The sequence below is a fragment of the Symphalangus syndactylus genome, chromosome 4 (genome assembly GCF_028878055.3).
Source record: "Symphalangus syndactylus isolate Jambi chromosome 4, NHGRI_mSymSyn1-v2.1_pri, whole genome shotgun sequence".
NCBI classification, from domain to species: domain Eukaryota; kingdom Metazoa; phylum Chordata; class Mammalia; order Primates; family Hylobatidae; genus Symphalangus; species Symphalangus syndactylus.
In genome coordinates, this window is record NC_072426.2 from 157,275,209 (window position 1) to 157,299,370 (window position 24,162).

The following is a 24,162-nucleotide window of genomic DNA, read 5'->3' on the forward strand; positions in this document are numbered from 1 at the left end:
TTTTGGGGAAGTGCATTTTGACCAAGGAAACCAAATCTTCCATGTTTCTGGGATGGCGGCTATAGGCAGAAAGGAGTGGGGGACAGGACTCTAGTGGCCATCACCCAGCATCACCATGTCCTGACTCAGCCGTTTTCCTAATCATGGCTAAACCAGAAACCAGTCTCATCTGCCAGCCAAACTCAGACCCAGAGAGACTGCTTTTGGGTCGAGAGTCTTGCCATGCCATAGACGTGAAGTGTAAGCCAGCCCTGAAACGTCATCGCATGCACTGTGGATGGGTATGTAGGTTTCAGGGCAAAACATAATGTTCTTTTACCATCTGGGGAGAAGTTTAGCGAATAGGAAAGTGCGAGATTAATAGCCTTGGCACAGAGCAGAAACAAGGATATAGAATGGGGTTTTTAATTCTCTGTTGTCAAGAAAGGATAACAAACAATCGAATGACGTCAAAGGAAGAAGTTTAAGCCAATAAAGAAAGAATGGGCACTTGTTTTGGGGATTTCTCAGAAAACAAATAAATAAAGCCCCAGTGTTATATTAAAGTAGAATCAGAAATTATAGCTTTTACATATGGTGTCTTAATAATAAAAATTTGTAAATTCCAGGATAGAAGTAAAATGATTAAGATATTTAGTCTAGGAAACTGCAAAGCATCATTAAAAGATATTCACCAAAGTCTCAGGATACAAAATCAATGTACAAAAATCATAAGCATTCTTGTACACCAATCACAGACAAACAGAGAGCCAAATCATGAGTGAACTCCCATTCACAATTGCTTCAAAGAGAATAAAATACCTAGGAATCCAACTTACAAGGGATATGAAGGACCTCTTCAAGGAGAACTACAAACCACTGCTCAATGAAATAAAAGAGGACACAAACAAATGGAAGAACATTCCATGCTCATGGGTTGGAAGAATCAATATCGTGAAAATGGCCATACTGCCCAAGGTGATTTATAGATTCAATGCCATCCCCATCAAGCTACCAATGACTTTCTTCACAGAATTGGAAAAAACTACTTTAAAGTTCATATGGAACCAAAAAAGAGCCCACATCGCCAAGTCAATCCTAAGCCAAAAGAACAAAGCTGGAGGCATCACGCTACCTGACTTCAAACTATACTACAAGGCTACAGTAACCAAAACAGCATGGTACTGGTACCACAACAGAGACATAGATCAATGGAACAGAACAGAGCCCTCAGAAATGATGCCGCATATCTACAACTATCTGATCTTTGACAAACCTGACAAAAACAAGAAATGGGGAAAGGATTCCCTATTTAATAAATGGTGCTGGGAAAACTGGCTAGCCATATGTAGAAAGCTGAAACTGGATCCCTTCCTTACACCTTATACAAAAATTAATTCAAGATGGATTAAAGACTTAAATGTTAGACCTAAAACCATTAAAATCCTACAAGAAAGCCTAGGCAATACCATTCAGGACATAGGCGTGGGCAAGGACTTCATGTCTAAAACACCAAAAGCAATGGCAACAAAAGCCAAAATTGACAAATGGGATCTAATTAAACTAAAGAGCTTCTGCACAGCAAAAGAAACTACCATCAGAGTCAACAGGCAACCTACAGAATGGGAGACAATTTTTGCAACCTACTCATCTGACAAAGGGCTACTATCCAGAATCTACAACGAACTCAAACAAATTTACAAGAAAAAAACAAACAACCCCATCAAAAAGTGGGCAAAGGACATGAACAGACACTTCTCAAAAGAAGACATTTATGCAGCCAAAAAACACATGAAGAAATGCTCATCATCACTGGCCATCAGAGAAATGCAAATCAAAACCACAGTGAGATACCATCTCACACCAGTTAGAATGGCCATCATTAAAAAGTCAGGAAACAACAGGTGCTGGAGAGGATGTGGAGAAATAGGAACACTTTTACACTGTTGGTGGGACTGTAAACTAATTCAACCATTGTGGAAGTCAGTGTGACGATTCCTCAGGGATCTAGAACTAGAAATACCATTTGACCCAGCCATCCCATTACTGATTATATACCCAAAGGACTATAAATCATGCTGCTATAAAGACACATGCACGTGTATGTTTATTGCGGCACTATTCACAATAGCAAAGAGTTGGAACCAACCCAAATGTCCAACAACGGTAGACTGGATTAAGAAAATGTGGCACATATACACCATGGAATACTATGCAGCCATAAAAAATGATGAGTTCCTGTCCTTTGTAGGGACATGGATGAAACTGGAAAACATCATTCTCAGTAAACTATCGCAAGGACAAAAAACCAAACACCGCATGTTCTCACTCATAGGTGGGAATTGAACAATGAGAACTCATGGACACAGGAAAGGGAACATCACACTCTGGGGACTGTTGTGGGGTTGGGGGAGGAGGGAGGGACAGCATTAGGAGATATACCTAATGCTAAATGACGAGTTAATGGGTGCAGGAAATCAACATGGCACATGGATACATATGTAACAAACCTGCACATTGTGCACATGTACCCTAAAACCTAAAGTATAATAAAAAAACAAAAACAAAAATATAATAGCAAACTATAGAGCAAAAACTCCTAGAAATATAAGGAGAATTTTATAAAATTAAAAAAAAAAAAAGAAAATTACTGAGAGTTTCTTTATGGATGAATATGTAGTTTTTATACTGTTCCATACAACACTGGAAAGAGTATATTTTAGGTAATTTGTATATGAGGGTTCTATATTATGTCTGTACATAAGGCTGCTTAATTCTATAGTTCAAATCTTATATACACTACTGCATTTTTGTTCACTTTGGTGCTAATACAATGATGGCTTTTCTTCATTTAGTTTTGCCAAATTATTATTATTATATCCATGCTTGCTTTATTTTGTATTTTGTACTGAAATTTCTAATATTAAATGTCCTGGAAATTCTAATTCTGCTATGTAAATTTTGATGTTATGTTTCCAAAATATTAAATTTTGAGAAATTTAAAAAAAATAAAAAATAAAAAAATAAAAGAGCAATTATGTAAAAAAAAAAAAAAAAAAAAAGATATCTCAGTGTCTCTCAGGACTCAGGGAGGATTATGATTTTCCAGAGAGACATTTGTGTTCATGGATATAGATGCCGTAAATTATGTTAATGGAACTGATTGCTCTCCTTGGATTGGCTTCTTGGAAGCTCAGAACCACATGTGTGTTCCATTTTGTTTGGCTGTATGTTATTTTCAGAACTAACAATAACAGCGGGGCACGGTGGCTCACGCCTGTCATCCCAGCACTTTGGGAGGCCAAGGCGGGCGGATCACTTGAGGTCAGGAGTTCAAGACAATCCTGGCCAACATGGTGAAACCCCATCTCCACTAAAAATACAAAAATTAGCTGGGCAGGCTGGTGGGCACCTGTAATCTCAGCTACTTGGGAGGCTGAGGCAGGAGGATCTCTTGAACCTGGGAGGCAGAGGTTGCAGTGAGCTGAGATGGCGCCACCGCACCCCAGACTGGGTGACAGAATGAGACTCCATCTCAAAAAAAAAAAAAAAGCCAACAAAAATAAAACAAAAAGAACTAACAATATCCACAATGCAGAGTCATCAGGAGAATCAGAAACAGGAACTGGGATGCACTTAATTCAAGATAGCCATTATTATTGCAGTAGTTGTTGTCATCGACTACAATTTAAACAGAAATTTTTCTTGATGTATTTATTATCTGCAAGGTGTAAAACAACTTTCTATGCATGTCATTGAAGCTTTGGGGGAGGGGTCATTCTAGAGTTGCTAAGGATCCAGGCGTGATACATGAGGATGAGTTTCGCAGCCTTTATCATTAGTAATTAAAGGTGTGTGAGCCACCATGGATAGTCTGTTAGTGGGCAACCCTCATCTTTCAGAGCTAATCTTATTTTTTCACACCCTATTTATCTTATTTCTGATGTTCTTTTTTTTCTTTTTGAGATTTCTACTTCACTTATCTTTGAAATTACCTCAAATCTTCCTTTGGAAGTGATTGTATATTTTAAAATGCTGCTGTAATAATCGTCAATAGCTAGGCAGTCTTCCTTTCTGTTCTGTGGCTTCTCCCTAAGACATACAATACAGTACTGGTTAGCCCTTGCTAACTGACGGTCTCACTTCTATTACTCAGACAAACGTGTGTGTGTGTGTTTGTCAATGCATACAAAAGTAATATATAATAGAACATAACATGGTCAATGCTAATTTGTCGGTTTCCTACAGGGGAGCAGGTACTTGGACCCACAGCAGAGTGTGGGGCAGGAGGATGCGGGCGAGATGGAAGCAGAGCCAGGGGAAGGAGGTTGTGTCCTCAGACGTGTCACTGGGCATCCTGAGTGGGCCAGCACCAGTCAGAATGGTGCAGAGGCTGCCGTTTGTCCTTGCTCTCCCCTCACCCCTTCTTTCTGTTCTTTGTTTCAGGGCCCCAGTCTGCCTGACTCCTGGCCTCTGTTTCACTTTTGTCCTGTGATTGGGACCCCCTGGTCTGCACTTCAGCACAACTTCAGATCTCAGAACCAAAACTGACCCAAGGCAGGAATTTTCTAGTCCCACTAGTCAGCTGATTGATGAGACCGAAGGGAAGCCGCTGGTGGGTTCTGGGCAGAAGCAGATTTACAGCTTATGCACCAAGGCTCCTCATGTGTGTGAACTTCTTCCAAATCCCTGTACCTAATTTTGTATTCATAATTGTGTATGTTTTCTTCTTAAAGAGAGATCCCCTTCACCATAATCTTCAGAGTCCTACAAAACCTGAGTCTGGCCCTGGCTCTGGTATGTATATTTTGCTCCCTGATAACAGTAGGAGACATGCAAACAGAACCCATACCCTTTCTTTCCTGCTTTGGAATGTCCTGATGGGATATGATGTGATGTGTGGAGCTGCAGCAGCCACCTTGTGACCTTGAAGAAAGCCAAGAGCATTGCAGAAGAGCTGGCTTGGGGTGTGATATAATTGAGTTGCTGGATTCAGCAATCCTGGAATTGCCTGCCTCCAGGCTTCTAGTTATGTGGGATAGTAAATCCTTTTCTTTTAAGCCACATTTATCAAATAGGCTGTGATTTATGACCAAGAGCGTCTCAGCGGATGCCTCGAGGTCTCCCAGCACTGTGTTCCGTCACTCACTGGAGGGCCCTGCATCTTCATGCCGGACGTGTGGCTGCTGAGATACCATGTTTACTTTCACTGAGAGGACTCAGGGCTGAAGCTGCTTCCCCAGCACCTGTCACACCCTACTGCAGGGGACCAAGACCTTTCTCGCTGGAATTGAGATGGCACCTCATTAGTCATCCAGCATCTCCATAGTGACCTCTGGCCCTGCACTCCCCTACCTAAGCCTGTTTCCCACCAAGATGCCCCGATCACTTCTGCCCTCTCACACTCTCCCTCCCCACCACCCAGCCTCTCAGCACGGGCGACTTCAGCTAAAGACGACAGAGTAATGACGGATGCAAATAGCCAGCTAAGAAATGACTGACAGCTGTGGATTAACCTTCAGGGCATATTTGTTTTTAAAAATTCAAAGCAATTCTGCCAGAATTTTATAAACTGAAAAAAGCTCACACAGTAAGCCCTTTGGTGTGATCTGGAAGGCTGGCGTTATGGAATACAGTGAGACAGGTGACTTGCTTAACCACATATGCACTCAGTGTGAGGTCCTGAGCAAACCACTCTTAAGTGATGATTTGGTGATCCCCACCTAACCTCACTCCAGGTGACCTCACACGCTGTGATGAAGTGATGAGAAGCATTTTGGATTGTAGGGGAGCGGGTGTTAGGGAACAGAGGAACCCTGACCTTGTAAACCACGTGGCAGAGAAGCCATAGCTGCCTGAGGAGGACCTCCCTGGCCTCTGCTCTGTGCAGCTCACACTCCTAACTAGATCTGCTCTCTTCTCAGTTCCTCGGTGCCAGGTGCTTCTCTCTGTCTGAGAGCACCCAGAAGCCACGTGGTCTTCCTGCATAACTGATGTTCATGTCACACAACCCCCATTTTCCCATGCCCATGTCCCGGACTCCCACTCACCAGGGGGTCCCAATCACAGTCAGCCTTCCTGCCGATCATCACCTGCCCTCATGCCCCGGGGTGACTACTGACAGTCTTAGGTCTTACACTTGGTTGGCCTCAACCAGCTACTCTCATGTACCCTGGAGCCTGTACTATTAGGTTGGTGCAAAAGTAATTGTGATTTTTGCCATACCGCAATTACTTTTGAACCAAGCTAAAGATTGCAACCCACCTTCAAATTCCTAAAATAACCCATGCTGTCTTCAGGAATGAACTGTAAACATGACATGACTGCAGACTCCCTAAAGGGCAGGGCCTCCCCACCGTGGCCCGATACCCCAAGCTGATGCCAGAGCTGGATGAGCTTAGAGTCCAGGCCAACCAGGAGGAGGCTGTGGAGGTCATTCAGGCATGAGGCAATTAAGGTTTGGACCGAAAATGCATGATATTCTCCTCTGAAAGATCGAATTGGCAAACTGGGGACTCACAGTCTCGTTTGCCAAACATTTCTCTTGAAGGTGAAAGTTAAGCTGAGCCTTTCCCTGCTTTTGACTGCCCTTGAGCAATTGCTTTGGTTCACAGTAATTGTTCCACTTTCAAGCGAACAGGTTACATTGTAAGCTGGGTAATCGAGTTAAGGCCCGTTTGTTAAAACACAGCGAGTCTGGAGCCACGAAGTCCAAACCATGACTCTGGGTTCACGTCTACAATTGTGTCTACAGAGCTACCCGATCAAGACTTTTGATTCTCTAAAGAAAGGCATAACGCAACGAACGATGCCTACGTGAAAAAAATCTTTTATGTATAAAAACTCGAGTAACTATTATTTAAATTGGGACTGTTTTATAGAATTTGCATAGAGAATAAATTGGCACATATTTCATAATTACCTCAGTTATGAACCAGCCTTCATCCGCCACTAAAGTCAAAGGAGAGACAAACTTCCCTTCCTTGTAATAGAACCTGCTTGGGATGGCTTCTTTCTCGTAGACAGTCATGTGTTCCACTGTGCTCAGTTGGTTATATATCTGCAAAGAAAATCAAGAGTGATCAGTTTGACACTCTCTTAAATATGTGTGAATATTTACTGGAGCTAGGGGAGAGGAGAACTTACATATAAGACCAAAGAAAGAAATTGCCAAATACTTGATAGATTTGAATATGTAAAAACAAAAAACTCTGTCTGTCTCAGAAAGCAAGGTGGCTTTATCCAGGAAGGCTGAAGATCCTCACACTCTCTCACCTAAGAAGTTGACTCTGAGGAATAGAGGGAAATCCCTCAAGCCTGTGCACCTGTAGACATGTGGAGGAATGAACCCTGCAAAATGGAACAGCCCAAATGCCCAGCAATAGTGGGGGAGAGAAAGAATTCCATGGTGTGGTTCTGCAATGGAATACTCTACAGCACTGAAGATGAATGAATTATAGCTACAAACACTCCTGGAAGACTCTCAGGGATCTCAGCTTTAGGGGGGGGAAAGCAATTTGCAGAAGAATACAGGCAAAATTATTCCAATTCTATATTTCTTATTATAGTTTGAGCAACTACAAAACTAAACAGCATATATGGTAAAACTGTGAACAGAAGTTTTAATAATTTAAGACAGTGGTTTCCTCTGAGGGGGCAAAAAGGGGGATTGGGTCTGAGAACGACATACAGCTGTCCCAGGTAATGGTAATGTCCTATTTCTCAAGTGTTCTGAGTATAAAGGGTCTGCTGTAACATTACCCTTCACACCTTATTCATTTTATAATAATGTCAAAACGCCCATGCTCTAATATTATTTATGTCAAAACTCCCATGCTGATATTAAAGGGAAAGTAAGAAATTGGTCTACCTGATGTTAAATATTGGAAAGATCCAAAAAGAGGATTTGTTCTTCAACTTGACCTAGAACCCATCCTACCTGCACATGAATCTTTAAAGCACTAACAATTGTTTGCCATTAATTACATTGCTAATTCCAAGATGAAGATGCAAACTTTGTACATACTTTGTACATCTGTCTGCTTCAGCCTCCCAAAGTGCTAGGATTATAGGCTTCAGCCACAGAGTGTGGCCCTGTACATATTTCTTTTTCTTTCTTTCTTTCTTTCTTTCTTTCTTTCTTTCTTTCTTTCTTTCTTTCTTTCTTTCTTTCTTTCTTTCTTTTTCTTTCTCTTTCTTTCTCTCTCTCTCTCTCTCTTTGATGGAGTTTTGCTCTTGTCACCCAGGCTGGAGTGCAATGGCAAGATCTTGGCTCACTGCAACCTCCGCCTCCTGGGTTCAAGCAATTCTCCTGCCTCTGCCTCCCAAGTAACTGGAACTACAGGCACCCACTCCCACACCCAGCTAATTTTTGTATTTTTAGTGGAGACAGGTTTTCGCCATGCTGACCAGGCTGGTCTTGAACCCCTGACCTCAGTTGATCCACTCAGCCCCACAAAGTGCTGGGATTACAGGCGTCAGCCACCGTGCCTGGCCCTGTACATATTTCTAATAGTAGCAGCCACTTAAATATCTATGGCTAAAATTAAAATCGACTGACTGATGTTGACTTGGACTTTAGCCAAATCAGGCATATATTTCTGGGCATAATTGAATATAAGACTGAGTTTATCAACTCAACTCTGTAAAATAATTTAGTGGATGGTTTCTGACGGCTCCGTGAGTTATGATTTTCTACTTAAGGAAATCCGGAGTTCTTAAGGAAAGGAGGATGCATTTGCAGAAGGATTTTGTATAAGTGAAAAATCTGGTGACACACAGCAGGTCTCACAAACTGTTGTGTCCGTCACATGACAAACTGTCGCCCAAACATGGCCCCCGCTTTTGAATACTCTACCAAATGCTTTGGCTGCTTGCAATGCCTGACTTGAACAGGACCTTGGAAGGAGCTCTCCCCAGCTCAAAAGCTGTTGGTGCCCAAGTTCTGGAGACAGCATATTCCTAAGTGCCAAATTGGAGACAAGGATGATCTTTCTTCCCAAAAAAAAAAAAAAAAACCCAGAACTTATTTTCAAGAACCTGCCAATGTGTAAAATATTGTTTCTGATTTCATATTTTGGGAGCTCATGGGAACACTGCATAAACACAGCCTGCACCTGCAGTTCCTGACCATGGAGCCTGAGAACAAAGGACAGTCCCCCTGGGGATGGAGCAAGGCTGGGAGCAGTGGCAATGTGGGCATCTGTGTTCCTCAACCCCAAATAGACAGATCTTATAGGGGAGTAGGCTCCGTGAGTTAGGATTTTCTACTTAAGGAAACCCGGAGTTCCTAAGGAAAGGAGGGTGCATCTGCAGAAGGATTGGGCTAAAGAGGTGAGACCCTGGCCTCCACCAGTGCTTCATCCTTACTAATGACTGTCCAGAGCCAATTGTATCGCTGCAGTGAGGATGCAGAGAGAAAGCAGGCTGGCTAGGACCTACTCCTGGCACCCTGTGGTTGGCAACCTCCAGGGGCAGCAAGTCACCTGCCCCCAGGAAGACAGTTGCTTCCTGCCCCGATCAGTTTCATCTGGGAGTGGGACGAGCCACAAAGCCCATATTGGGAAGTGACTAGGAACTCGGGGGACAAGCAGCCAGCAGAAGGTGCCACTTGCTCCTCCTCCCTTCTCAGGGTAGGTCACCAGCTACTGCCAGGCAGAATATTTGTTTTGAGAGCAGGGTAAGCAGAGGTCTAGTCATCCCTGGTGCAGGGCAGTGACTGTGGGGAGCAGAGCTTTGTCCCCCATCTTGGCACTGTGGGAACTCAACCACACCTTCTGGAGGGGATCATCGTGGTCACCGACACATACACTGTCTGTGCAGTGGGCTCAGCGCGCTTCCACATCCCTCACAGCAGCCAGGAGGCAGCTATGACAACACCACCATGCTCACCTACAGGAGGCAGAGGGGCCAGGGTGGGGAGCTTGTCTGGCTTCCAGCTGAACACAGAGCTGGGAATGGGGGCTCCGGACATAAGGAGCTGGGCACTGCATACAGCCTCAGCTCCCTTCATTCTTTACCCTCTTGCTCCCCAGCAGAAACGGATCAGCCTGGCAGCAGCCTCCTTCCTGAGAAAGGGCAGCCTAGGGATGCTGCTGATGCTCCCCAGATGTGCCTGAGAAGTGCTGCGTTTGGGCCAGTAATAAAACAGCCCTAGGCTGGGCACGGTGGCTCACGCCTGTAATCCCAGCACTTTGGGAGGCCGAGGCAGGTGGATCACGAGGTCAAGAGATGGAGACCATCCTGGCTAACACGGTGAAACCCCGTCTCTACAAAAAAAAAAAATACAAAAAAATTAGCCGGCCATGGTGGCTGGCGCCCGTAGTCCCAGCTACCCAGGAGGCTGAGGCAGAAGAATGGTGTGAACCCGGGAGGTGGAGCTTGCAGTGAGCCGAGACTGCGCCACTGCACTCCAGCCTGGGCGACAGAGCGAGACTCCGTCTCAAAAACAAACAAAAAACAAACAAACAAACAAACAGCCCTGGTGAGGGCCTGTATGGTGCTTCCGTGATCTCATTTAATTCTCATGACATTAATGGAGTAGGTATGCTCATGCCCATTTCAGAGAAGAAAAAACAGAGACTTGATAGAGCTCCCTCAGGGAGTGAGGGGCAAACCAGGGTCATCTGTCTCCAGCATCCAAGCTCCTAACACTGCTCTGTATGTCAGTATCAAAACTACAAGGAAAGTCCGGGTGTGGTGGCTCATGCCTGTAATCCCAGCATTCTGGGAGGCCGAGGCAGGTGGATCCCCTGAGGTCAGGAGTTCGAGACCAGCCTGACCAACATGGAGAAACCCCGTCTCTACTAAAAATACAAAATTAGCCAGGTGTGGTGGTGCATGCCTGTAGTCCCAGCTGCTCGGGAGGCTGAAGCAGGAGAATCACTTGAACCTGGCAGGCAGAGGTTGCCGTGAGCCGAGATCATGCCATTGCACTCCAGCCTGTGCAACAAGAATGAAACTCCACCTCAAAAAAAGAAACAAACAACAACAACAACAACAAACAAACAAAAAAACTACAAGGAAAGGATACAGTGCAAATGGCAACACACGGAGGCCCACATGGCCCCCCTCCACCCCCACGGGGCTGTCTTGCCTCAGAGTACTTCCCAGGGGCCGGCCAAAGGCTCACAACAGGCCCGCGGTCCTTCACTTGCTGCAGGTCATTCAGGCTGATGTACTTATTCAGCTCAATCACTTTGTCCATCCAGAAAATGTCGGTCATCCCGTGATCCGAGAAAATGATGACGTTCAGGCGGTCCTGCAGGCCCCGCTCCTGTGGGGTGGGAAAAGACAGTCCTTACGGCACCAACAGAGAGGCTCGTGCTCTCAGAAAACCTTGTCAACTACAAATGATAGGAGAAAGGCTATCTCCTCAGTTCTGTGTTTAATCATCTACTATTTTGCCCTGGGGAGACCCAGTTCAAAACCACAACAGAAGCCCTTTGCCGAGGGGACTGTGAGGCTCAGTCCCGTTCAATTCGTGCTGACACCTTACACAGCACTTTCAGCTTTTTAAGGTCGACCCTCTGCATCTTCTTTGGCTCTCCTTTCAACAAACTTTTGTGCTGGTTTGAGAACTATCACGTGCCCACGTTACAGATGTACAGGATAAAGCACAGGAAGGGAAAGCAAAGGTAAAAACAAAACCAAACACTTGTAGTCATTCAGCAAAAGCATGAGGTAGAATCAGGACTGGAACCTGTCTACATGTCAAGCTGCTACCAAACTTATTAGGATTCCACAGAGCTGGGTATCTCTCCAGCTGAGCCAGGCGAGAAGGCACACCCAGGTCAGTCTCTCTCACTGGCCCGGCTGTGGAACAAAGGATCACTTGGTATCGCAGGAGGCATTGTGTGAAGCCAAGGGACTCATGGAAGCCTGTGCAGGCCCAGTCGGCCTTTAGCAATAAGAGGGAAGGTGTTGACACGAGTGACTGTGGAGGAGACAAACAGAGGGCGACAGAGAGAAGGCCAGGCCACGTGTCTTTGCTTCAGGTCACCTGGATCCACTTGGTCATGTACTTCAGGACAGTGTCGACAGCCTTGAGGGCATCTTTCCTCTGCGGGGATGCAGGCCCGTAGTGGTGGCCTTCCACATCGATGCGCTCATGGTAGATGGCTGCCAGGTCGGCCCGGCCACTCCTGGAGGGACAGAGGAGAGAGGCATAGGTGAGGGAGGCCCCTGCCAGCTTGCTGCCTTATCACCCACATAGCACTCTGTGAAGGTGTTCACACCCCCCGAAACCTTGTCCCTGGGCCAGGCAAAGCCAATACCCTAAAATAAATGAGGTCAAATCTCCAAGGAAGAAACACACACTGAAGCAAGAATTGCTGGTCCTGGGCAATTCTTCGCAATCTTTGAACACAGAATTCGCAATCTTTGAACATAGTGAAGCTTCCGTACCATCTGTCCTTTGGATAAGCTTCAGCATTTCATTGCTTTAGGTACGTGCACATTTAGCATTTCAGATGTGCCTGTTCACATACTATGGCATCTGTTTAGGTGTCCACACTTCCAGAGCGGGCTTACATGTAGGGAAAAATCTGATTAAACTCAGTGGTGACTTACTATAGTGAGGAGTTTTCAAGAATAAAGTTTACCATTGCATTCAAGTTTAATGAGTGAACTAATTCTAGGTCTCTTCGTGTTAGATACCTCACCTTAGTGCAGCACTCACTGTTCTGGTTTCCTCAAGGCTATTACTCTATTCACAAACCTCCACATCAGCCATTATGTATGACAATTTACCTGATGGCTTTTGGTCAGGATGCTGTCAACCCCAGATGCTAGGAATCCTGGATTTGGGATGCTTGTGATTCAGGGATTATACACGTGTCTTTTGTGAAAGGATTATACGTTGACATTTCATTGACTCATTAGGACCCTATGTCTTCAAGGGCTGAGACCTCTTGCCTGTCTGGAGTTTAGCTGACACATGCTTGCTTGCCAGCTGTTTTCCACAGGGATCTGGTTTCCATCCCAGGTCAGCTCATTTGCAATGAATTGTTTGGGTGAGGAGTAGTCATGCCTGCCCATCTACTACTGGCCATTGACAGCTCTAAGGTCCAGGAACCATTTCAGAAGGACATGTGGCCCCCAGCACAGTTACCTGAGAGCTGCAAGGGGTTCCTAGCCCTGGGGTTTCAGGGACACCTGAGTCTCCCATCACCTTAGGATTCTGTCCCGATTTCTTTGCCATGTAAAAAGTTCTTAATGTTCTTTCCATTTTTCTTACTAAAGTGGGTGACTGTTAAGAAAAATGATCCAAAACTTAGAAATAAAGCCTACAGTATGATTGCCTGTCTTCTCAGTGCCGTGGTGAGCACTGTCTAATAAGCTTGCTTGAGTCACCATACTGAACTACTGATTGGAGTTCAGACTCTAGAAACCTAGCTGTTAACTTGTAGGAAACTGATAAGATGAAAATTATTTTTGTCTGATGGAGAAAGCAGCTCTAACATTACGGTTTGATTAACCTCTATATTATTAAGCATATCTGCATCAAACAATAATTATCCCTCATCATTCTCCATCCGTCTGTTTCGTGTGTGTGTGTGTGTGTGTCTCATTTTCTCCTTATAAGCAACTTTATCATGCTCCTGGTTCCCCTCAGCAAGAAACTACGTTGAACCTTGGCATATTCCTCATACCCAGATGTACTGAGCATATGACAAGTCTTAATTTTGAAAATTCTCTTTTGACAGGGTCATTGGAACTAGACAAATCTGGGATCAAACTCTGGCTTCTCTTCTAACCAACCTCGAGGCCTCAGATGAATGGCAAGATTATCTCCAAGCCTCCATTTCCCCATCTGAAAAACCTACTTGATATGGTTTGGCTGTGTCCCCACCCAAATCTCATCTTGAATTGTAGCTCCCATAGTCCCCATGTGTCATGGGAGGGATCTGGTGGGAGGTGATTGGAGCATGGGGGCTATTCTCATGATATTGCTATTCTCATGATCGTGAGTGAGTTCTCATGAGATCTGATGGTTTTATAAAGGGCTTTCCCCCCTTTTGCTTGGCATTTCTCCTTGTTGCTGCCATGTGAAGAAGGACGTGTCTGCTTTCCCTTCTGCCATGATTGTAAGTTTCCTGAGGCCTCCCCAGCCCTGTAGAACTGCAAGTCAATTAAATCTCTTTCCTTTACAAATTACCCAGTCAGGTATGTCTTTATTAGCAGCACGAGAACGAACTGATACACTACTCAAAGGGTAACATGGTGTATTAAACAAGCTGATGTGTATAAAGCACTTGGCACATAGTAAAAGGGAGGGGAGGGGAAGAAATGCCTCCCATTTCTCTCTTCCTTCCAGGTGGCCCTAGATCGCTTTTCCTGAGTATGTGGCTGAGCAGGGAGGAGGAGCCAGTCTCCTAGCCCCAGCCTGATTCCTGCTCCTTCTTCCCTGTACTCCACAGGGAGGAGGGAACAGGCCGGGACAGGGGAACTGGCTTCCTGGTGGCCCATGGAAAGAGTTGTGTCATCCATTCCTTCATTAGTCCAGGCACCACTGAGGCTCTGGGATCCTGAAGGCAGTCCTTTAGAGCTGTCTTCAGTAGCCTGGAGCTTGACAAAGGACTATATCTATACACAGCCTATGGCTGTGTCCACTTTTCCTGCAGCCAAGTTGTTTCCTGACTGACACTTTTGTGAGGCTGCACAGTGAGTCTGCTATACAAGCCTGGAGGCAGTTGCCCGGCCACTGAGACTGCCCCCTGCTCTCCTCCACCCACCCCCATGAGCCATTCAAGGCTTATTTCAGCTTCAGCACCGTGCACCTTTTCCTGCCCACTGAACCACGAATATCCTGCAAATAGGACTTCCAGGAGGATGGGAGTAAGTGATGCAGATCACAAACTCTGCTTCCTTTTCAGCCAGGGTAAAGGGCCGTGTGTGGGGGGTGCTGCCTGCAGAGTGCCCATGTGTGGTGGAAGGCACATGGCTCCAGTGCCTGGGCTGCAGGCTGCAGACACACGACACCTGAGCAGGCTGCAGAACCCCAGGCCTTAGGATGGCCCCAAAGAGGACACTTGCAAAGAGGTGCGTCTGGACTCCCTGTCGCTGTCTCAATTTCAGAGTGTCTTAGAGGTGTGAGCTGGCAGAGACCAGGGTGGAGGACTGAGGAGTTGACCCTGGAGTGGTTCTCAGGCACCGCGTCCCCAAGGCAGGAGGCCTCCAGAGACTGGGCCCTAAGCCGCTGTGGAAAGAGCTGGGCTCTGGCTCCACCCCTAGCTGGCTTGTGAGGTCCAAGGAGAAGTATGTAACCTTCAGAGAGCCAGTGACCTCTTTTGTAAGGTGGGCAGAGCAATGCCTACACAATACTGTGGACATGAGAACCAAGTAGGTTACTGGAAATCAAGCCCATTGACACAATACTAGCCGATGGCTGTTAAAGCACTAATTCCCTTCCCTCCTCCTTTTCCCTATTCTAGAAGTTGTCCAAGTTCAAAGGTAGCATTTCACAAGGATATGTCTGGAGTCAGTAATGCGTTATGAGCACTGGAAGGCAATGCCTGGATCAAACGGGCGAGGGATTATCTTTCCTACCACAGGCTGACCTAGATCCTCTGCTGAATGTCCCTGAGCAGACCTCTGTGTTCAAGATCTTAACAGCCTCTCCTGCTTTCTGTCAAAGCCCATCTATCCTGAGTTCCATTCTCTCTGCCTCTCAAGCTAATAGCAAAGTGGATTTAAAAAGACACTCTGTGAGTCTTGTAGTGACTTGGAGAAATGTGTGTGCATGTTTGGACACTCATGTATGAAAACTCCAAGTGCTCCTCAAATTATAGTTAGGAATTTGCAGTAGAGCTGAACAGAAGTCAAGAGGTGAGCTGTGGCGTTCTAGACACGCTCCTCTTTTAGGGGTCTCTGATGGACAGACCAATAATCCTACATCTTTGCTAGACACACATACCAAGAGACTTAATGATTCCTTTGAGCCACATGATTGCATGGACAAGCTACTATGGGCAAAGTGCTCTTGACTGGTCTAGACTGTTCTAGACTGGACATCTTCTTCACTCACCTCATTCCTGAAGGGCACAAAGGTTAGATTTCTTTCAAAGAAAACTGTTGACCCACAACTTTCAGGCCTTTATGCTTCTTTGTAAGAAGGTGATGAGACATGATCTAATAATAACACACAGGTTGGCTGAAGGAGGGGCTTCCTGTGTCTTCAGGGGAGGCCCAAGTCATCTCACTGTCTTCCACAGGCAGTATCATCCAGCCTATTATTATTCTTTTCTTTCTCTCATGTCAAGAGCTTCCTAGCTTTAGAGATAGTAGGTCTCCATCTTTCCACCTACTACCCAAAGGGGCTGTTTCTGGTGGCCCTGTTAACTTTGGCAATATGAAGACCCCATGAGACAATTACACTGACCTGGTTTCCATCCGACCCAGGCCTTCACTGCTTCAGGGGCATCATTCTTATTGCAGACCATGTGAATGTCAACCCATGGAGCCCAAGGCCGTCTACACAGACCACAATATAAATATGTGGAGCTGGGCAGTATGGTAATACCAGGGCACATTAGGTGGAGGCCTAGCTGGGGACACTTACCTGGGCTTCTGGTTCTTTGTAGCCTTTTCTTCCTGGTGGAACCCAATACCTATGGTAGACACACATTCATACCCCACCACCACCACCACCACCACCAAAACCTTCCCCATTCCTAAATGTTCTCCAAGGTAAAGATGCATTTCCATAGCTTCTCTAGAGGAAATAGAACCCAGCACTTATTCCCCGCTGCATGCTGGTGTCTCTCAGGGCAGGGAAGTCTGCTTAGACTGGCCAGCTAGTAGGCCAGCACCAACCTGGGATTCTCATGGCTGTGCGCTCTGTGCTCACCCATCTGTGAATCACCGGGCGGTACAGAGTGACAATCCATCAGCTGTTAAGATAAGATGAATGCAAAAAGGATGACATTGCCAAACAGACTGTTGGGTTATTTGGAGGTATTTGTATGGCAACTCTAATCCAAAATTTCATGTTTGGCACAGCCATGGCCTGTGGGGATGGCTGGCATTCTGGATATGTTGGAAACAGCATTGGTTAGACATGGAGCAATGTCCAAGGGCCAGCCCCACTCATCTGCTACACGTGCTGTGCTATTCTGCTTCACTCGCACAAAACTAGACTGCAGCGTAATATCCCGGCTCGTGCTTGTGTGGTTCTCCAGCACTCACGGGCAATTATTTCTCCATTTCTGTGTATTTTAAAACTGTTTTCTCTCCGACCTGTCAATGAGAGCATGAACCTTTATGTACCCCCACCTCCCTGGACCCTCTTGATAGGCTTCATGGAAGTGGAATCATTCTAAGAAGCGGTGAAGGCAGGGTGCTGTTTTCTGCTTTCACAGCTCTGTGGGGGTGGCTGCTGCTCACCATAGTGTCAGAGGGGCGTGGCAAGAAGAAAATTTATGATTGGTCAGCTCTGTATCTGAGGCAGTCTTAGTGACAGGCCCTTTGATGTGGCTCGTGCTAGTGGTCTGTACACTGTGCCTGGGTATGTTGGTTCTCTGATATGCCCAGCTTGAAACCAGGCTCCTTTTCTTGGGGGGAAGAAGGTCCTGTCCCCAGTCTCTTTGCTCTGATTATGGTGGGTCTTCTGCCTGACGCACACAGGACACCCACTCAGTGGCCACAGTGACCTCAAGTCCACTCCTGGAAACTCAAAAGCCCCCAGCATCTGTAACCTCTCAATTGCTGATCTCTACTTAATGCAAACTCCCACTTGGACTCCCACCTTGACTTCCACTTCCAGAGATTTCTGAGACTGACTTGAGGCTTTGTCCTGAACTGTCTTGATCAGTGTCCTTGACAGACTCTTGTGTGCTATACAAGACAGCATTACTAATTCCTACATTTTTCAAATTGTGTGTCATGGTTCCATGTGGGAGGGAAAAAACAGACTCTGTGTTCTAATATGCCCCTGCATCTTGTACATTGCCAAGAAGGGGGTAGGGTAGGCAATTTTCCCAAACTTATTTGACCACATATCCTACCTTTTTGCCAAATACTTATTAGTACCTTCAGAGACACAATTGTTCACTGAATCATGCTTAGGGAAATGATGCCATTTATATTGTTTTTCCGTTGTTTAACTACATTAAAAAAGGAGGTTCAAACCCTTAGGGATTTTCCTGCTCTCAGTTCAACATTTCCAGAGATTGCCCCTGCCTGAAATCACTTGCTCACAATTACTCCCCACTGGCAGTTAGCAATCACCATGCAAGACGCTCACCAACCCTCTGGCATTATTTCACCTCCACCAAGCCCTCTTAATTCACTTTAGCATCCATGATCAGTCCTGGAAACAAGGAAGAAAATGGTGTGGCTAGAGTTTGGGACACTTACTTGAAGGAGTCAAGAGCATCGCTGACTGCATTGGCAAAATTGATATCCGTTGGGACATTTTTATATTCTAGGCAGTAGGTGGGTCTGACACCCAGAATCTCAACCTCACAGCCTGAGAAGGAAAGAGATGGCAAATAGTTACTCTCTTCAATAAGCAAGGTCAGGTTACGAGCCTATTTCAGGAAGCAAACACCATTAGTCAAAATCAAAAATAAAAATATTGTGTATTTTTATGAACTAAAATAACTTACTGCTAATAGGTGGTGTATTTAACTGCAATTTTGCATAACTGGAGCAGAGGTTCTCAAATGTCATTCCTATGCAACACTGGCATCCCACATCAAAGACTGGCAAAAATTAGACCACAACCGTCTTTCCCAATTTGAAACAAAACACAGTTAATCAACATATACAAATACTTCAATTGAAAGTTTCTTCAATAGATTTTTCATGAATCTAAGTCTTTCATGAAAACAAAGTCTTCTACTGTAGCTCTGCCTCTTCTAGAATTAAGTATTAGGTAGTATCTGATTAGTCAGAGGATTATAAAATAAATATTTTACTATCCTGTGGCATTATACAAAAGCTAACTGGACTTAGAGGTACTCTGCCAAATTGGCAAGCTAAAAATCCGTGAGTTCAAGCAATGGGATCTGAGCTGTATCCTCGCCCGGCCCAAAACAGAGTGAAAGAATCAAACTCATTCTGATGTGAACAGACTCAGCTTTTCTGCCCCAGACTCCTGGACAAGTAGAAGTAGTTGCTCTGCCGAGGAGACACCCATCCATATTAGGGAACATAGAACAGGAGAGGAATGTGCCCATCTCGGTTTCCACTAGTTGAGTAAATATTTATTGGGCATTTACTATGACCTAGTCACTGTGTTCAGACATACTGGAAACAGGAATGGATCTGGTAGGGTCTCCTTCCGGGAGCATCCCACAGTTTAGTCTAGTGGGAGGGGACACAGGAAAGCAGTGTGGTATGTGAAGTCTAAAGTGAAGTGCATACTTCCTGGGTGTTGTGGGAATCAGATGAAGGGCACTGACTTCAGGCATCACTTCCTCCTGAAAGCCTTCCTCAGGTCCCAATGTTGGGCTCAGTTCTGTAGATTTAGCCACGGCAATGGGATGCAGGTGGGCTGGGAGGATGTCCCAGGCAAAGACAGCAGCTTGACCAAAGGTTCAGAGAACTTCTGAGCAATACTGTATGTGTAGAGAACTGTAAGTACTATAAGATGCCAGACAGTGGTGCCAGGAGCCCAGATGCTGCTCTTTCTTATAGCCCAGAGAAAATGATTTCCAAAGTGAGGTAAGTATAAGTGGGCCAAAGAGGGAGCACAGGAGGAAAGGAGGAAGGAATCTCTGTCAGGAAGCACATCAACCCCACCCCTGGGCACATCTGCCAGCTGGTTACAGCTGATTTAAAAGACGATAGGGCAGCCTCCAGAAAGCATCCCTTCATCTGGCATACTATAGCAAGACCTGGGTGCATCATGAGAGACCCTATTGCTTTCTGCTTGATATATTGGGTTCAGGGAGAGCAAGGGCCCCTACAATAACTGGGACAGAACTAGAAAAGCAGGAAGCTTCCTTTTCTGAAACATGTTTTTTGAGAGGGAAGAATAGGCTAGGAGACCCAGAAATAAATACTGCTCATGATTTCCAGGAAAATATTCATTAGAGTAAGAAATGTCAGTGGAATCTTGAATGACTGTATCACTTTAGATACCAGTGTTTTATCTGTTGAAAGTGATTTGTGAATTGTTATTGCTCTCTCAAAGCTATTTTTTCTGTATCCACCTTGTGCTCAGTGCCAGAAACCCCAAAGCAAATAAGATAACACCCGTCCTTTAAAAGTTTAACAGTCATGTACAATGTGACCAGGTGTCTGCTTCTAGCATCTCTGACACATCTGTATGTAAATTGTAAGTGATGCAAGTATGACCATGGTTTTGCAGATAAAAGAAACGCATCCTTTTTTGGTGTTTGCACATAATATAAACCTATAAATGTTTTTGGTATGAGCAACAATAAATATGTGTTTGTTAATGTTATCAAACAGATGTTCTCTTAATACTTTTATTGAAATAAAATGAATCTGGACTTAACACTGGCATAGTAATATAGTTCACCTGAGAAATTTACCCTTGCCTCAGGTTAAAGTAGAATACAAACTTTTTTTTATTATTTACATGTAAAATTCTATAGTACAGGCAGATGCAGTATGTGTCAAAGTGGAGCTGTTGTTACAGTGCTATGGAATTCTTTATTTTCAAAAACAATAATTAATTTTAACTTAACCAAACATCATGGCAGCAGCCTACTGTGGCTACCTAGGCTAAAGGTAGGATAGGAGAATCAAGAGACATTCCCCCAAAGTACACAAACTCTTCACTGAGTGCAAAGCAACAGTTTATCGAAGACTAAGGACATACATCAGAGTGGAAAGGAATCTTCCAACTTGCAGAAAGCTGTAGATAATGCTGGAGAGAAAAAGAATTCCTCAGTGACCCAGGAAGTTGACAGCATGAATTCTCTATGTAAAGCACTGGACAAATCGCAAGATTTGCTAAAGTGATCATCCTTATCATTTCTCACCTGTGACACTAGTGTAAAAATGAATCTAACTAAATCTTCAAGAAAGCCCAGACCCAGCTAAACTACAGATTAGATTGATTTGGATGCCACCATAGAGGAATGAAATAGGAAGAAATATGGTCTTTCTGAAGAAAATATTATTTACCATATTATCTCTATTGTTCTTTCTCACACAATGCCCAACATACAATAAAATTCATGAAGCATGCTAAAAACAGTAAAGCATGCCCCATAATTAAGAGAAAAAATAATCAACAGAATCAGATCCATAGATGGCACAACTGTCAGTGAGAAAGCTTAAACATAAAATACATTTTTAAAAAAGATTATTGACTAAATCAAAATTGACAACAATATATTATGGACTTTACAACATATGTGAAAATAAAACATATGACAATAATATAAAAGGTGCATATGTGGACAAATTGTATTACATAATAAAATTTTAAAACATATCATTTGTGAATATTATTTTAAAGTAGATGTAAATAAGTTATAGATGTGTGTTGAAATGTCCAGAATAACCATTAGGAAAAAAACACAATAAAATCTAAGATTAATAAAGAAGATATGATAGAATTCTAAAAGTACTCAATTAGTGAAAAAAAGGAAAGGAGAAACAGAGGAACAAAAACAGTTAAGACAAGTAAAAAAACAGTATGAAGATGAGAGTTTTAAACTCCAAAACATCAATAATTACATAAAAAATAAATGGACTAAATATGTTATTTAAAAGGCAGAGGTGGGTCAGACTGAATAAAAAAGCAAGACCTGAGGTCAGGAGTTTGAGACTGGCCTGGCCAACAAGGTGAAACCCTGCCTCTACTAAAAATATAAAATTAGCCAGGTGTAGTGCTGTGTGCCTGTATTCCCAGCTACTTGGGAGGCTGAGGCAGGAGAATCCCTTGAACCCGGGGGGTGGAGGTTGCAGTGAGCCAAGATTGCGCCATTGCACTCCAGCCTGGGAAACAAGAGTGAAACTCCGTATCAAAATAAATAAAAGAAAAATCGTTAAGCCTAAGTGATAACTATTAAGGTAGTTATGTGAAAATATTTTATGGAAGAATAACGTGTATACTTAGCATTTTTAATGTAATAATCTGGGTCTAAAGTTCCCAATTATGTCAACAAAAATTGGAAGAGAGTGCCAGGGAAGGAAGAGAAAGCATTTTCGTTGTTGATGAAGGGAAGGGATAGTCAATATATGAAGTTTCATTCTAGATATTGATTTAGAAGATTTGAATATATACAGAACAGCATAGCTTTTGAGTCATCAAGGAAAAAACATACAAAACTGATCAAATTTCAAAGAACATACAAGTGAATAAAAGGAAGCAACCAGGAAGCATTAATACTGAATGAATAAAAAAGGAGAAAACCAAATTTATTAATTTCAAAATTATTGTAAATAGATTAAACTCTACTTTTTTTTGAGGTGCAGTCTCACTCTGTCACCTAGGCTGGAGTGCAGTGGCACGATCTCAGGTCACTGCAACTTCCACCTCCCAGTTTCAAGCAATTCTCCCACCTCAGCTTCCTGAGTAGTTGAGATTACAGGCGTGTGCCACCATGCCTGGCTAATTTTTGTATTTTTAGTAGACACAAGGTTTCACCATGGGTGGCCAGGCTGGTCTCAAACTCCTGATCTCAAGTGATCTGCCTGCCTCAGCCTCTCAAAGTGCTGGAATTTCAGGCATGAGCCACCATGCCTGGGTGCTTAACCTATTTTTAAAGAATGTCAAGATGATGTAAGAAATAAAATCCAACTTTATTTACAAAATGCACATTTGAAATAAAATGACACAGAAGAATAGATATAAAAGAATGGGCAAAAAAAAAAAAAAAACCCAAAGGTAAATTTAAAAATCAGATATGTCAATAGTATTATAGTAAGTTATGGCACTGAAAGCCTGAAGCAGCTACAAATATACATAAATAATTATGGATGTGTATGATTGTTTATATATCATAAAATCCTACACATACAAAGAAATCTTGGAAATATAAAGTGCAAAATGGCAACTTGGTGGAAAACTTTCATGACAGTTCAAGACATAAAGAATAAATACAAATCTAGAGGATTTGAATGTTAGTATCAATAGGCTGGATTCAATAGATACTGAAAAGTTTATCTTATTAGCATAGAATGTGCATTATTTTCAAATATAACTGTTGAAAAAACTGATCACATTCTGGTCAAAAAGAAAATCTCAGTAACTTCCAAAAAGCAGAATTTTTGTAGGCCACAATGCATACTATCTGATCATGGGTAATAAAATTAGGAATTAGTCATGATAATTAACTACCAATAAACCTAACTGCCTATAAATTAAAAAGAAACCTTTATGTAACTTGATGTAAAGAGGAAATGAGAACTTCACTGACAGGCTAGTTATTAACAACAGTGAAAACTCTACATTTTTCAAAACTTCAAGGGATGCATTTTCATTTAGGTGAGAAGCAAATCAGGAATGCTATCATCACCACGGTAATTTATTATTATTACTGTTATAGAACTTCTCAAACAGGAAAAAGAAATAAGAAATGAATGCTGGAAATCAGGAGGCATATGAGCGTTCCTCTATTGGAATGTTTTGAAAACTTTTTGTCTGTAATCTGTGGCAAAATGCACTGACATAGTACACAAACACCCTCCCAACATACACACACACACACACACACACCAGAAACAAAATTTCACCAAATTATAGGCAATGTACAGGAATACTTTCTTCTATTCTGTTCTGTGTTTTTTAAAAAACGCTTATTAGCAATCCATAAGTTGGTTTCAACTTATGGATCAAGTGAACTCCCATCCACTATAGATCAAGACCTATGTTTGAAAATACGCCTAGACATGGATTTCGGGGTCACTATCATCCACTGAGACTAAGGTTGTTATGAAACTCAGACAACTTCTATGGTCTACATGCTTTGCCCAGCAAAGCACTGCCAGAAACATACTCTAAAAGATAAAGTTGTATGTACAAGCATCTTTATTACAATGTTATTTATAAAACTGAGAAGCAATTTAAACATTTGATAATAGAGGTATGGTTAAGTCATAGCATATCCACATAATGAAGTAATATGCAGGCATTAAAATAATTATGCCATTTTATTGAGTGACATAATATTTTGAAAGAAAAAAGCTACAAAATAGTATATAACAGATGATCTCCTTTTGGAAGTATTTAAAGCAGGTTTATGTCCAAAAAAGAGT

General features: G+C 43.4%; 1 protein-coding gene across 10 annotated transcripts in view; it reads right to left on the reverse strand.

Moving 5' to 3' along the window:
- ENPP6 (ectonucleotide pyrophosphatase/phosphodiesterase 6) overlaps positions 1 to 24,162 on the reverse strand; it is a 213,052-nt gene that overhangs the window by 28,742 nt on the left and 160,148 nt on the right. For all 10 annotated transcript variants that reach the window (XM_063637756.1, XM_063637752.1, XM_063637751.1 and 7 more), the window contains 4 exons: positions 18,337 to 18,448; positions 11,981 to 12,122; positions 11,075 to 11,254; positions 6,902 to 7,039 (listed from right to left, as the gene is read on the reverse strand). In XM_063637756.1, coding sequence (XP_063493826.1) covers positions 6,902 to 7,039; positions 11,075 to 11,254; positions 11,981 to 12,122; positions 18,337 to 18,448 — 572 coding nt within the window. The remainder of the gene's footprint in view (positions 1 to 6,901; positions 7,040 to 11,074; positions 11,255 to 11,980; positions 12,123 to 18,336; positions 18,449 to 24,162) is intronic.